Genomic DNA, 15,776 nt, shown 5'->3' with positions numbered 1-15,776 from the left:
ATCTAACCTCTAGAAGCATAGGAGCAACAATAATGCACACATTAAACAGTAAAAACATGGCAGAATTGTCAGACACCGTCGACATGACAGGTCTCCCACAGAGGTAAAGAGAAAGACAAAAGGAGAGGTACAATTGAGTAATGGAATCAAAATACATATAGACAGAATGCATTGAATCATCTAACCAGTGTACTTCAAGATAGCATGACCAAGAACAAATAAAACAATGGTAACCATTCTTCCCTGGAAGAAGAAGTGAAACAAGCAGCATAATGAGATTAGAACCGGCTCACTCTGCAGAGGTAGATCAGTGTCCAGCATTAGAGGGTGGGACAGATGAGATGGCAGATGGGCTCCTAGAACTGGTTGGTGTGGTATATATTAAGGGCCAGTCCAATGGAGCTGATTCTGGCAGATTAAATGCAGACAGTACAGATGGAATGTCTGATGGACGATGGGCTTTTTGGAATTTCCCATCCTGATCTGTAACTGGAATGGAAAGCTCCATATATATGGGATATCTCAATCTCTCAGCAGGGCAAGTAGAGGCTTTGAGGCTGTCCTCTTCAGAGTGTGACGGGACAGGTCAGGCATGAGGATAATGGAGGTTCTGTTGAAATCTAGGGGTCCCATCCTTCTAGCTTTCCTCATGATATTCTCCTTAGTGGGTAAAAAATAAATATGGCAGATGACGTCCCTTGGTCTAGTGGGATCTGGGCTTCGCGACCCAAGGCCTCTATGCAACTTAGATCTTCAGATCCACAGAATCAGATGTGCCCAGCAATATGGTGCAAATGCCCTTCACCGTCGGCAAAAGATCCTTCCACACCCGTTGCCTCTGGCAAACCCCACAGCCTGATGTTGTTCCGCCATTTGCGGTTATCTAGGTCTTCACGAAGCAAGAAGAGGGTATGAATATGCGCTTCACAGAAGTCCAGGATCTGCTCCTGAGTAGCCACGGTGTCTGATAGAGGGTGGCAGGTTTGATCAATCTCCGATGTTTGGAGCGAGCTGCCTGCATTTCAGCTTTGAGGGAGTGCAGCACAGAGCCATACCCCTGTTCCAGGCGTTGAATATAGGCTTCCTTCTCCGTTCTGGTGGGTAGAGCCCAGATGTAGTCCTGCAAGTTCCAGTCTATGTCTGAAGTTTAAACATGATGGTTTTCACCTTTTAAGTGCAGGGTTGCACAGGAATTTGGACCATGTAATGTAATTTTCAGCCTATTCATTTGAATTGAATCCTAGTCGGTTGAATCAAAAGTAGTACATGCACTACTTTTCAAAATGCACTGCAAACGGATCGCATGTTACTGCGGTACCATGTGATCCAGTGTAGGCAAATAGACTGCTTTTGCGATCTGCATTTAAGGTGACGTTGGGAATCTATTGACGCCTGCAGCAGCTCGCACACCCAGTGTGTTTGGAATGTGGTGCAGGAAATGCACACAGGACGTGGGATTCCGAACCGCTTTTTGATGTGAAAGAGGTCCTAGGAGCTTTTAATCATGGGTGCCTACTACTCCAAGACACCTGATTTTAATTGCATGTATTTGAAGTTGTGGTAAATGTTGGGGTGTACTTACTTTTTACACGTGACATATCTGCATTTTCATTTATTTATATTATGAGAATTAATACACCTTGCCATTTTTTAAATGTCATTTGTTCAAGCATATTACCTTTATCTGTAGGCTTTGTCTGATAGAAGATCTAATGTTTGCCTGTTCAAAAATGTTGGAAAAATCATGACTTTCCATCTTGATTACTTTTTCACATGACTGTATATTAATATTTCAGGGTCATATGTAAACTGGATTTTTTTCCCTGTTGAGCAGCCCCCCATGATTTACCATTGCAGAAAGACTTTGCTCAGCTCATGAGAGGAATTTTATGTAAGGCAGCTTGTTTTTTAGGTTACATGGGCCTTTATGAGACTTATATGAATAAATGAGTTAATAAGCATTAAACATCATAGGTAAGGCACTGTGGGTATATGCACATTCGTTCTCATGTGTGTTGTTGCAGTCTCTATGACCGTTGGCTATTTATATTCTGTGTTGTGAATGCTTTGCTGTTCTTTTTGACTACAGGTTGATCTAGCTGTGTGAATGTTCTAATTCTCTGATTGGCTACAGGTTGGTTTTTAAAATGTCCATGTTGAAGTGTGTTACTTGCATCCATAAAGAAAATGATACAGTTAACAGAATTGTTTATAAAAAAAAAAAAAAAAAGTGTGTTACCATAGCAAATATATATTTTTTAAAATAATTCTTTCCAACCTGTTTTACTTCTGTGCCCTAAATAGCCCATAAAATGCAGAACATCACATTTTAATTGTTGTGCAGCGCAGTAACATCCACTATTCATTAATACTGCTTGTAAATGAGGCTGTGGTGTCTGTTTCAATCCACATCCCCAGGGCGACTCTGTACCGCCCGGACATCAGTATGCAATTCCTCACCTATTGAAAGCTGGGGCCTGGGAATAGCGTCCCTCCCCCACCCCCATTTACAGTGCTTTTAACATACACGATTAAGGCTGGGTACAAACTGGGCCACGTGTACAGGTGTCTGTTTTACAGAAGCCGGTCTTATGACCAGGCTCTGTTGAACGGGCATAATGGAAAACCGGCATCCGATTAGCGCTGGCAGCCAGCACTGATTAGTATGTTCAGGCTAACATCGCTTGTGGTGTTATGGCGATCCGTCAGTTCTTTTTAGTTCTTCCCGCTCGGTTAAACGAAAAAAAAAAACGTCTCCTGTGTACCCGGAATAGGGCACTGTAATTGCATTTTGAGATAAAATGACCTATTCTCTGGCTTTCAGGAGTGCGATATTTCCACGATATAAGCAGTAGACTCTCTCTGGCCATTTTGGAACCAAAAATAAAGAATATGCACTGGAACCTTATAGTGTGACAACCTGCATGGAGATGTTGGTGTATACTGCTTTTATTATAGCAATGTTTGTGTTAGTAATTTGCTCCCAATACCAAATTTCACCTGCAGGTGGTGTTGGGGAGTAAACTTGAGCTTATAGCTCCCTTACCTATCAGAACAATAGTTAAACACTGGGACCTTTTGGTGATATTTCAGTAAATTAGGAAAATGAAGCAGAGAATACCTTAAAGTGTTACTAAACCCAGGACCCTGCATTTACCATATCTGGTCTCCCACAGTACACAGAACATGGAAATGCAATTATTTTAGTAAATATAACTTGCTAAATACCTGTTCTCATCAGCAGTATATAGCATAGCAGTCTTGTGACTTCTATCAGTGTCCAGCCAAGCACTGTTAAAACTTGTAGGAGGAGTGTTCTGACTGTTCTATGAGACTGCATGACCCATGACTCTGTCTGGACAGTGCTGATTGGCCCTGTGCTAAACACATGCACTCACCCAAAAAAAAAAAACTCTCTAGCAATAGACACCAAACTGAGCATGTGTAGCCTGACTCCATAGATTCTGTATTATCAGGAAATTATCAGGGGACAGTGGAAGGAGGGGAGGATCAGAGAAGCCAGGATCAAACAGCCTTTTTACACAATGCAGAGGATTAACCCCTTAGGTTCCATAGTGAGTATAACAAGCATGCTTCACTGCATATACAGTACAGGCTGATTTGTATCTGAGCACCACAAACTGAAAAAGCTATTTAATTCATTTTTTTTTTTTTTTAATTCTTTATTTTTTCCATATAAAGTGTGTACAGCAAATAACACATCCAGCATAGGTACATTACCAAAGTCAAGCAAAAAGAAAAAATACAGACAAGGTTACAAAAACAAGGTCAACGAATCAAGTTTTCTTAGCACCACATTCAAGGCACATGGGGGTGATACCCCGGTATAACAGTACTGACAGTGTACGGGACCCTGAGAGTGCTCTGTGAGTTTAGTCGTTTGACCTGGAGCTGGCGTTAAAGCATGTCAAGCTGTGTCACGCATTGATATGATATATTTTTATAGGTAATTGGGGAGTAAGGAGATCCGAAGAACTGAGGAGCCCAGACAAGAGATATATGGAGATGTAATACATTTTAGGATCTTCACTGTATCTGATCAAGTAACCCATGAATGGGAAAGATTTATACGGGAACTGGTATCCCCAAGGGTAGGAAAGGAATAGGTCCGGGAAAAAAGGGGGTACGGGCAAGGAAAGGGAAGGAGGGTAAGGGGAGAAGCAAAAACGGGAGTCAAGAGGGAGTAGAGAAGGGTAGAGTAAAGCGTGAAAATGTAATATGAGATGTGGTGCCCTCTGCCTAGGAGGCGGAACCAGCCCATTAGGTCAGTTTGATTGTGCCATTTCTTGGAGATAGGCTTCTGTGTATATAAAATGTTGCCAGAGTCTCCAGGTCTCTCGAAAGGTCTCCTCTCAATTGTGCAGGGTAGCAGTAAGATCCTCCATATCCCTTAGTTCATTCGCTTTAGTAAACCATAGGGACTTTGCCGGTGGTCTCTCCGATCTCCAACAAAGGGGGATACAAGCCTTGGCGGCATTCAGTAACTGAATGGTGAGGGAGGTCTTGTATTTCTTAATGGGTTGTCCGATAAATGGAGCAAACAGGCCGCAGGATTACCCTCCAGAGAGACACCAGTTAGGTGTCTGATTGTGCGAGCCACTTCAAGCCAGAATGGGGTGAGTTTGGTACATGTCCAAAAAATATGTAACATCGTCCCCTCCTCAGTGCCACAGCGCCAACAAAGGATGGGCACCTGAGGAAAGAAGCGATGTAGAATGGCAGGAACTCTATACCAGCGAGTCGTGATTTTATAACAAGTTTCCTGGACCCTGGTGGCTATAGAAGATTTCTGGGCAAAATAAAGAATTTTTTTCCTCTGTACGTCAGTGAATTTGGTTCCGAGTTCCGCCTCCCACTTGGTGAGAGACAAGGGAACATACCCTTCCTCCGGCTGAGTTAGGGAAGAGTAGAGCAGCGAGAGACAATGTCGCACTGGTTCCCCATGGTGACAAATGAGCTCTAGTTCAGTGAGTTGACGGGTAATGCCCAGTTTCCTCAAACAGCTGCGCAAGTAGTTGCGCAGCTGTAAGCCGCTCCAGAAATCCAGGGGAGGGTCCGTCACTGATGCCCCAGCTTCAGAAGAAAGCTGACCATTGGGCCCCAGGAAATCGCATAAGTGAACTCTAGTGCCCATTGCCAGTCGCTTAAGATGAGGATTCTGCAGACCAGGTTGAAATTCCGGATTGCCCAGAACCGGCACCATGGGGGAGGGCTGTGGGGACACCGATGAACACCGAAAAGCGTCTCTGACCACTGACAAGGTACTGCCCAATGTAGGATGCTCCACGAGGTCTTTAGACAGAGGTGCAGTAATTCAAGGCCTGCTCTTGACCATATCCCCAGAGTCCTCCACTTCCATGGCTACCCAGTGCTTTGCTTCCGCATGACAGTGCCAGTCCACCAACCTAGTGAGGTGGACTTCCCTGTAATAGGCTTTCATGTCTGGGAGGCCAACCCCACCCTCGCTTTTTACCAGGTAGAGGAGTTGAAGTCTGATACGTGGTTTGCGATGAGACCAGATGAACGCACGGAACATAGAGTAGATTCGTTTGAAAAAAGCTGGGGGCAGATGGATGGGAAGTGCCTGCATCAGGTACAAAACCCTCGGCAGCAAGGTCGTCTTGAGGGCACTACATCTGCCGATCCAGGTCAGCGTTAGAGAATGCCAGTGCAGGAGGTCCATCTTAAGGCGAAGGAGTAGCTGGGCAAAGTTTGCCGAGTACAAATCGGCAGGATCCGAAGTAATGTTGACTCCCAGGTATCGAATGAGGTTGGTCGCCCATCTCAGCGGAAAGGCCGATCGCAACCGCTGGACAATATTCCTGTCTACCGTTATGTTAAGGATGGAGGATTTGGTTAGATTGATCTGAAAAAAGGAAAGAGTACCATATTCTTGAAGGGATTGGAGTAGGTTAGGGAGGGAGGTAAGTGGTTCTGTTAAAAAAAAAAGATGAGGTCGTCCGCAAAGGCGGCCACCTTGTGGGATCCCGAAGATTTGGGGTAGCCTACAATGCCCGAATTTGCTCTTACCATGCACAGGAGGGGCTCTAGTGACAAGATAAAGATTAGGGGAGACAGGGGGCAGCCCTGACGTGTGCCATTCCAGATGCTAAAGAAGTCCGACCTCGTCTCGTTAACTTTAACCGCTGCAGTGGGGTGGGTATAAAGAGTCAGTATCCACTTCAGCATGGACGAACGAAGGCCTATGTGTTCTAAAGTAGCCTGTATAAAGGACCAATCGACACGATCAAAGGCCTTCTCTGCGTCGGTAGACAGCAGGAGAAGAGCCCGTTTAGAAGTCCTTGCCGCATGTATCAAATTCATAACTCGGATGGTGTTATCCCTTGGCTCTTGTAGCGGCACAAAGCCTGCCTGGTCTCGATGAATAAGACTTTGTATGTAAGGGAGTAGTCTGTTGGTCAGGATTTTGGCAAAGAGTTTTAGATCCATATTCAAAAGTGCAATCGGGCGATAACTCCCACACTGCAGCGGGTCTTTCCCCTCTTTCGGGATGAGGGAAATATAGGCCCTTAAGGTATCCACTGGGAATGAGTTTCCCTCCGTAATGGTTTTGAGGGCAGAAACCAAGGGTCGTGACAACGCGTCGAAAAAAGTTTTATAGTATGCCGGAGTTAGGCTGTCAGGGCCAGGGGCCTTTTTTGGTTTCGAAGAGGCCAGTGCCGCTCCCAGTTCTGCAACTGTTATGCGTTCTTCCAGCTCCTCCCGTACAATACTGGGGAGTGATGGCATGCCCGAGGCAGCTATATAGGACTGGGGGGTATGTCTACCTTCTGCCGGGGAGCCCACAGATAGGGGTCTGTCTAGATTATAAAGACCTGCATAAAAAGAGCGGAACTCCTTTGCTATGTTTGAAGAGGTATTTAGCTTTCGTCCAGTAGAGGTCAGGATGTGGGGAATATAAGTTTTCGTGCGAGGGCCTTGCAGAGCTCTAGCCAACAGTGACCCGGGTTTATTCGAAAATTCATACATAGTACGACGCACCCACGCCAACTTCTGTTTTGTTTTGTGGAACAGAAGCGTACAGAGTTCCTCACGCGCCTTGAGAAGATCCTGAAAAGTTGCACGAGCAAGACTAGCCTTGTGTGCACACTCCAGGCTGCGGATCAGGGCAAGGAGTTCTTCCGCGCGTCGGGTTCTATCGCGTTTAAGACGGGCTGCTATTTTAATCAGTGCACCCCTTACAACCGTCTTGTGGGCCTCCCAAACCACAAGGGGGTTAGGTATGGACCCCTCATCAATGGAGAAATACTCTCGCAGTGCGTTTAGTATCTCTGAACGGGTTTCCTCTGACTGAAGCAGGGCTTCATTTAGTCTCCAGGATGGGGGGGCCGAGTCACTGGCCCCAGCTGGAGTGTCAAGTGGACTGGCGCATGATCGGAGAAGGATATGACATCAATGGATGTAGAAACCACTCTGGTTAGGTCTTTATGTGACAACAGCAGATAGTCCAACCGTGAATAAGTGTGATGCACCTGGGAATAGAAAGTATAGTCCCGGTCTTGTGTATGGAGCAACCGCCATGGGTCCACTAAGTGTAAGGTATGAAGATCTGCCTTCAGACGTTTCAAACAGGAAAAGGACAGATGTGAGGCTCCGCGTGAGACGTCAAGGGCCGGGTCCATAGCAAAATTAAGGTCTCCGCCAAAAATAAGCATCTCCTCCGAAAACTCCAGGAGCTCAGAGAGGAGCTTATGCAGGAACTGCGGATGGTCTACATTGGGGAAGTAAACATTCGCGAAAGTGACCTGCACATCAGACACCCTTCCCTTCAAGAGGAGAAAACGACCCTGCGCGTCTGCCCGCTGTGCCTCGAACACCCATGGGATCGAACTGGCTAGTATGATGCTGACCCCCTTCGATTTGGAAATCGTAGAGACACTGTGGTATGCCAGTGGAAAAGTCCCGTTGGTCAATTTAGGAATGTTATCAGCACGAAAGTGCGTTTCCTGTAGGAAAGCAACATGAGTTTTGCCCCTGCGCAGGTCAGCTAAAAGTTGCGAGCGCTTCTCTGGTATATTGAGGCTGCGCACATTGAGAGAGGTAATCTTGAGGAGACCCATTATATCGTCTGGCGTGAAAATGAATGTCAACAGATGCGCGGGAGATTCCCAGACACAGAGTTCCCCCTAGGCAGAGGCCAGTGGCAAGAGGAAATAAAACGGGAGAGAGAGAAAAAGGGGGGGAAAAGCAGAAAGGCAAGAATAAGCACAAGCAAAGAGTAAGTGTAGGGAGAGAAAAAAGAAAGAGAGGAGAAAGGAGATGGAACGAAAAGAGAGGGAGGGGTGAGGGAGGGGAGAGGGAGGGGAGAGGGAGGGGTGAGGGAGGGGGTAGAGGAATGAACGGTTCCTGTCTTAGACTTACTATGGGACCCTGTTGAGCACTCGGAGTGTCCACACAGGGGTCTGCCCTAATGGGGGGTAGAAGGAGCGTTAAGGTCTACTCAAAATCGAGTAGAATTAAGGCAGTGGTTTGAATAGACAATATGAATGGAGATATCCCCCCCCCCCCCCCCCCCCCCCCCCCATAGAAGTAGCCACTTGCGGGGATATTAGGAAAAACTGGAGGGGGCAAGAGGTCTTGTAATCAGCCCGAGGGACATGTTATATAGACATTAAACAATAAACAGGGCCCCCAAGGTGCCTATCTGGTGCTGGGGAATCAACATAGTCAGAGGATATTAATGATTGGTTGAGGGTGGCTGAAGGTGTAGGAGCCTACTACCCGTCTGCAGACCCCCCCGCTGCACCCGTCATCCCCACCGGTCACTAATAGCGAGCCTGCAGGGGAGAGGTGGCGCACAGGACTGGGCAGCCCAGTATCTGTCATGGCCCAAAACCTCACATAGCAGGTAAAAATACACCTAGTTGACAACCTACATTCCCCAGATGTGATTAGAAGGGTCCCCCATAAGCCAGCAGTCCTTGGGGTGTACTACGTAAGGTGATCAATAAAGGCCCAAAAGGTTGCTCATCAAGGCAGTTCCAAGAACACCTGGCAGGTGAGATTCGGATGCTTAGGATACCCAGGAAGCTGACGGGATATGAACAGTCATCATGTCTTACCAGTCCCTGGGATATGGAAGAAAGTTAGGATTCAGAGGACCTCGGATGAGGTCTGACAGTCTCCCGACTTGTAGCGCGTGAACGGGGTCGACGGACTCGTTGCGGCCTGTGCAAAGGTGGACCAAGTGCCCCCGGAGACAGCAGATAATCAAACCAATTGAGGACACTCACAGCAGGCTTGTCTATGAAACTGAACAAGTCTGAGAGTTGATCCGGTGAGCAAAGGTAAAACTCAGCACCCTGCCTCCGCACATTTAAATGAAAGGGGTGACCCCAGCGGTAAGTGGCCTCTGCTTCATGGATTACCTCGAGAAAGGGTCTCAGAAGTCCACGCATGGCTCTCGTTTTCCTGGAGATGTCGGGGTAAATACGGATCAGCGCACCAATAAAAAGTCGATAGGGCCACGTTCCCAGGCCAGGCGCAGGATCTTTTCCTTTATGGTGAAGAAATGCACCCTGCACAAGACATCTCGTGGAATGTCCACGGCAGCAGGATCCTGTGATGCTGTGGAAGGTGCTCTTGGTCCTGGGATTCGGTGGACCCTATCCAGCTCCAGTTCTGAGGCCGGCGGTTTTCCAAGAACCTGGTTCAGGATGGCCACCACCGTGGCGCGCATATCCGGGCCCATAGTAGCTTCAGGGATGCCGCAGAGGCGCAAATTGTTGCGTCTTCTCCTGTTCTCACCGTCGTCTAGCTTTAATTGTACCTCCACAAGTTGGCGGCGGAAGGCACGCTGTTCCGTTTCAGTGGAGGTGATACGGGCATCGGTGGTGGAGGTGGAGGATTCCAAAACACTGACCCTCTTCCACTGTATGCACTTGCTGGCGCAGGTCATGTAGTTCCCTGGAGAGTGCATTAACTATGGATGCCCCCATTTCCTGCAGATCCTGCCTGGTGGGCAGACCTGCCACAATGTCCCTGATGGAGCCCTCAGCATTGCTGCCTGTCTCCCCTGTGTGACCGGAGCCGAGTTGTATGTCCGAGCCCTGAATCACAGGGGACAGTATGGGAGAGGGTGACCTGTCATCCCGAGCGGATCGATCGCCGCTAGCAGTAGCTCCCAGCTGAGTGTTCTTTTTAGAGGAGGCGGCGGCGCTCGTCGGAGGGACTCGTGGCGGCGCCATCTTGGCTAAGGCAGCGGGGGAGGAAACGGCGTGTTGCCGGAGAAAATAATGGGTTATTTCAGAACCCTTCTGTGCCCCCAAGTCCAGCGGGTGCTTACGGTCCCCTGGCATGGATTCCGGCTCTCTCTGTCAGCTCGTCGGGCTGTTCTCAGGGCGTCCCCACACAGAGCTGCGAGCTGTGCGTCCTCACTCTTCCATTGCTCGGCCACGCCCCCTATTTAATTCATTTTAACCACTTCCCGACCGCCGCACGACTATATACGTCCTAAGTTTGAACGGGGATATCGTTGTTATGGCAGCAGCTAGCTGCCATAACCCCGGTATCCCCGTTTTCGTGCGGCGGCTGGCTTTCAGATAAAAGTGGTCCCTGCGACGGATTCGCCGCAAGATCACTTTTATCGGTGGCGGGAGAGGGCCCCCCCCTCCCGCCGCGATCCGGTGCCCTCCGCCGCTTACCGGAGCCGTCGGTAGCGGCGGAGGCGATCGCGTCCTTCTGCGTGGTGTGTCTGGAGACGAGTGAGGCCAAGATGGCGCTCACTCGTCTCCATGACACTGCTGGGCGGAAGCGACGTCAAAACGTCACTTCCGTCCACGCCTCTTAAAGGCATATTTTTTCAAATGTCATTTTTCTAAATGACTTTTTTTTTTTATTTTTTTTTTTTATTTTTTTTTTTTATTGCATTTTAGTGTAAATATGAGATCTGAGGTCTTTTTGACCCCAGATCTCATATTTAAGAGGTCCTGCCATGCTTTTTTCTATTACAAGGGATGTTTACATTCCTTGTAATAGGAATAAAAGTGACACAATTTTTATTTTTTTTTAAACAGTGTAAAAATAAATAAAATATTTTAAAATAAATAATAAAAATAAAAAAAAAAATTTTTAAAACCCCCCTGTCCCGACGAGCTCGCGCGCAGAAGCGAACGCATACGCGAGTAACGCCCGCATATGAAAACGGTGGTCAAACCACACACGTGAGGTATCACAGCGACCGGTAGAGCGAGAGCAATAATTCTAGCCCTAGACCTCCTCTGTAGCGCAAAATATGCAACCTGTAGAATTTTTTAAACGTCGCCTATGGAGATTTTTGAGGGTAAAAGTTGGACGCCATTCCACGAGCGGGCGCAATTTTCAAGCATGACATGTTGGGTATCAATTTACTTGGCGTAACATTATATTTCACAATATAAAAAAAAATTGGGATAACTTTACTGTTTTATTTTTTTATTCAAAAAAGTGAATTTTTTCCAAAAAAAGTGCGCTTATAAGACCGCTGCGCAAATACGGTGCATAAAAAAGTATTGCAATGACCGCCATTGTATTCTCTAGGGTGTTAGAAGAAAAACCATATATAATGTTTGGGGGTTCTAAGTAATTTTCTAGCAGAAAAACCTGTTTTAAACATGTAAACACCAAAAATCCAAAACGAGGCTAGTCCTTAAGTGGTTAAATATTCACAGCAATCTCACCCATCCATCCATGTCTCCATGCTTTATTCTGTTGAAAAAACACTTTGATAAACCCTCCGTTAGCATTTATAGACCTGGTCATCTTGAGTAAGGACAGGGGATTCATGTAGCATTTACTTCCTGGAATCTATCTGCCCTTAGCTCATTCATGCAGACAGGAGGGCGTGCTTAGTTTAGAAAACCCCTCCTCCAGATGAAAGTAAAAAAAAATGGCCATGAAGACTCGTGGGATGTACGACATCCTTTTGGCCTAGACCAGAAACCAGGAAGCAACTAAAGAAAAGTAAAAAAAAAAAAAAGTTTTAAAACAAGTAAATCTAATATATCTTCCTATCTATTGTAAAAAGGTTAGCAGCATAAGGATTAAAATAGTTAATTTAGATTGAGAGAATGATGTTCCACTTTAAATTCTTCTGTATGGTAGTTTTCCATTAAATCTGTTGGCTGTTCAGATATCTGTCTGCAGTTCAGATTTTTTGTCAGTAGACAAAAGAATAGGTCTAGGTTTACAGTGTTTTGCATGATAATGAATAGCGACAATTCTGCATAAAGTAGCTTTCTAAAGACTTCCAGATGGTACAGCGCAGATGAGACCTTCTGAGCCAAAGCCCCATGCAGAGACCATGATATACACTCTGCAACTTGGAGATCTGCTCTGCCGCTATTGTTTCCATACAGTATATGCACAATGAGCTGGTTAACCTGCCAAAAAAATCCACAATTCAATGCAACCCCCTGTACACTACACCCAACTGACTTTGTTTTCACCTCTTAATTAAATTTGTATTAAAAATATTACATTAAAGTGTATTAAAATAAGACTTGTCCTGAAGTGAATATCATATTTTACAGATATAAGTACTTGCTGTATGCTCTGTTTGTTTGTTTTTTTTTTTTTATTTCAAACATACTGTACTTATGGATGCCTGCCAGGCTTTCCTGCTGCCACCTGGTGGTTAGATACTATTATGTTTTCATATTCTACCTCCCTGATAGCTGCAACAATCCACAAGTAATTATTCCTCTTAGACTAAGCACATTGGCAATATTATATCCTTGTGCTTATTTTCTATTGGTTACATAAAAAAAAAAAAAATATATTATTTTACATATGTGATTTTAGCTGAGTTGAAACATGGTTGGGTCTCATACCATGTCAATGATTCCCAAACAGAGCTATTTTAAGAAAATCTTTTTAAAATGGTTTCTGTAATATTTTTAGCATTTGCTGAAGGTTTCATAGGTTTAATATTTTAATTTTTGTTGCTTTTGTTTTACCCCAGATACAAATTTTGTACTAGCCAGCTATAAAACTGAACAATGTACTAAACCACCCAGACTTTGCCGCCAAGGATATGCCTGTCCACATTATCACAATAGCAGAGACAGAAGACGCAACCCAAGAAAGTTCAAATACAGGTGCATTAAATTTGAAATATTTTTCAGTTGATCGTGTTTATTACTGTATATAACGGTTATGCAGCTTCCCTCAGCTTATCGCCAGCAGCCATTTTTTAGGCTAGAGAAGGCCTACCAAAGTGGGATACAGTGTTCTTCAATAGGATTATCAAGCGTAAAGGCAGCTGTGCCTAGAAGAATGTCTCTTCATGATTTTTAGCTTTTGTTCATTCTTCAAAACTGGCTTTTATATGTCTGCGTATGTTAGTTATACCCAAAAAACTTTATTTCATAAGTAAAAATATATACACCTCTTGTTTTTAGACCATATTTGCTTATCCTGGAATTCAGCTTTAATGAACTATGTTTTACACACTGATAGAAATTGCAGTACTCGCGAAAAAACTAAAATTGAAAAAAAAATTTAAAAATTGAAAATGCCAATAGTGCCATCCTTGCCAGTTTATCTGTATGTTTTGATTGGTCACCAGTAAGTAAAATGGCAACGTCCAACACTAAGGAGCTTTGGTATCAGACTTTGTCAGTTAATTGAGCTGTTAGGCCCCTTTCACACTGGGGCGGTGGGTGTGTCGGCGGTAAAATGCCACTGTTAGCGGCGCTTTACCGTCAATTTCGCTGCGATATTCTGCCACTAGCGGGGCACTTTTACCCCCGCTAGCGACTGAGAAAGGGTTAAAACCAGCCGCAAAACGCTGCTGCAGCAGCGCTTTGCCAGCAGTATAGCCGTGCTGCCCATTGTTTTCAATGGGAAGGAGCGGTGGAGGAGCGGTATACACACCGCTCCTTCACCGCTCCAAAGATGCTGCTAGCAGGACTTTTTTTAGCGTCCTGCCAGCGCACCCTCAGGCTTTCACACTGGAGAGACAGGAGCGGCTCTTTCAGGATGCTTTGCAGGCACTATTTTTAGCGCTGTAGCGCCTGCAAAGCGCCCCAGTGTGAAAGGGGTCTTAATTGAACTGCTCAGGCTCTGTTTCCTGGATATTGTGACATCAAACATAGTATTTCAGAATGGCAGCTTCAATCTAAAGCTAGTTTGCTTTTACTGAAACAAATTTTTTCTTTTGATGCTTGTCTACTACTAAAATGATTGCTTGCCTATCTCTTTCAGATCCACACCTTGTCCAAGCGTGAAACATGGAGATGAGTGGGGAGAGCCATCAAAATGTGAAAGTGGGGACAGCTGTCAGTATTGCCATTCCCGCACTGAGCAGCAGTTCCATCCTGAGGTGGGCTGTAATCCTTGTGACTGCTGTAATACAAAGTGTCCTCCTATAGTACAGAATGTATAGTATATATCAGTGCCTGTGTTTTGTTCTGTTTGCAGAATCCTAGTTAGTGTAGTACCTCTCGATCAGAAAATTCCCATGTTTGCCTAGTGCTCATAAATAGCACAGATATTAAAAAAAAAAAATAATTCACACTACATAATAGCACAGTTATTAAAAAAAAAAAATTCACAGTACACTGTATAGAAATCTTAAGCAAAGTGTATGGAGAGGTTATGTTTTACAGTATTATACCATTGGAAAGCATCATCTCTGATATGTAGAGTTGTGTTTTTTTTTGTTTTTTTTTTAGATCAAAATAATAGGACTTTAAGTATACCACAACAGTAAATGATACAATAAGTAATATAAAATAACACACTTTTATTTTTAAACATTTAAAAGAAGTATAAATAGATTAAACTCCTTTTGATGGACGCCAATGCTATTGTATGGCAAAGGAGCTGGAGTTGTGGAATCCTCAGAGACCTCTGTTATACAGTGGGGATGGAAAGTATTCAGACTCCCTTAAATTTTTCACTCTTTGTTATATTGCAGCCATTTGCTAAAATCATTTAAGTTCATTTTTGTTCCTCATTAATGTACACACAGCACCCCATATTGACAGAAAAACACAGAATTGTTGACATTTTTTCAGATTTATTAAAAAAGAAAAACTGAAATATCACATGGTCCTAAGTATTCAGACCCTTTGTTCAGTATTTAGTAGAATCACCCTTTTGATCTAATACAGCCATGAGTCTTTTTGGGAAAGATGCAACAAGTTTTTCACACCTGGATTTGGGGATCCTCTGCCATTCCTCCTTGCAGATCCTCTCCGGTTTTGTCAGGTTGGATGGTAAACGTTGATGGACAGCCATTTTTAGGTCTCTCCAGAGATTCTCAATTGGGTTTAAGTCAAGGCTCTAGCTGGCCATTAAAGAACAGTCACGGAGTTGTTGTGAAGCCACTCCTTCGTTATTTTAGCTGTGTGCTTAGGGTCATTGTCTTGTCGGAAGGTAAACCTTCGGACCAGTCTGAGGTCTTGAGCGCTCTGGAGAAGGTTTTCGTCCAGGATATCCCTGTACTTGGCCGCATTCATCTTTCCCTCGATTGCAACCAGTCGTCCTGTCCCTGCAGCTGAAAAATGCCCCCACAGCATGATGCTGCCACCACCATGCTTCACTGTTGGGACTGTATTTGACAGGTGATGAGCAGTGCCTGGTTTTCTCCACACATACCGCTTAGAATTAAGGCCAAAAAGTTCTATCTTGGTCTCATCAGACCAAAGAATCTTATTTCTCACCATCTTGGAGTCCTTCAGGTTTTTTTTTTTTTTTTTTTTTTTTTAGCAAACTCCATGCGTGCTTTCATGTGTCTTGCACTGAGAAGA

At 44.9% G+C, this 15,776-nt stretch overlaps 1 protein-coding gene across 2 annotated transcripts in view; it reads left to right on the top strand.

Annotated features, from left to right (window-relative positions):
* The window catches only part of UNKL (unk like zinc finger), a 246,284-nt gene that overhangs the window by 88,050 nt on the left and 142,458 nt on the right, over positions 1–15,776 (top strand). For both annotated transcript variants that reach the window (XM_073636796.1, XM_073636797.1), the window contains 2 exons: positions 12,983–13,118; positions 14,227–14,344. In XM_073636796.1, coding sequence (XP_073492897.1) covers positions 12,983–13,118; positions 14,227–14,344 — 254 coding nt within the window. The remainder of the gene's footprint in view (positions 1–12,982; positions 13,119–14,226; positions 14,345–15,776) is intronic.

Source organism: Aquarana catesbeiana, linkage group LG06 (assembly GCF_042186555.1).
Source record: "Aquarana catesbeiana isolate 2022-GZ linkage group LG06, ASM4218655v1, whole genome shotgun sequence".
Taxonomy (NCBI): Eukaryota; Metazoa; Chordata; class Amphibia; order Anura; family Ranidae; genus Aquarana; species Aquarana catesbeiana.
This window is presented reverse-complemented; position numbering and strand designations above follow the sequence as displayed.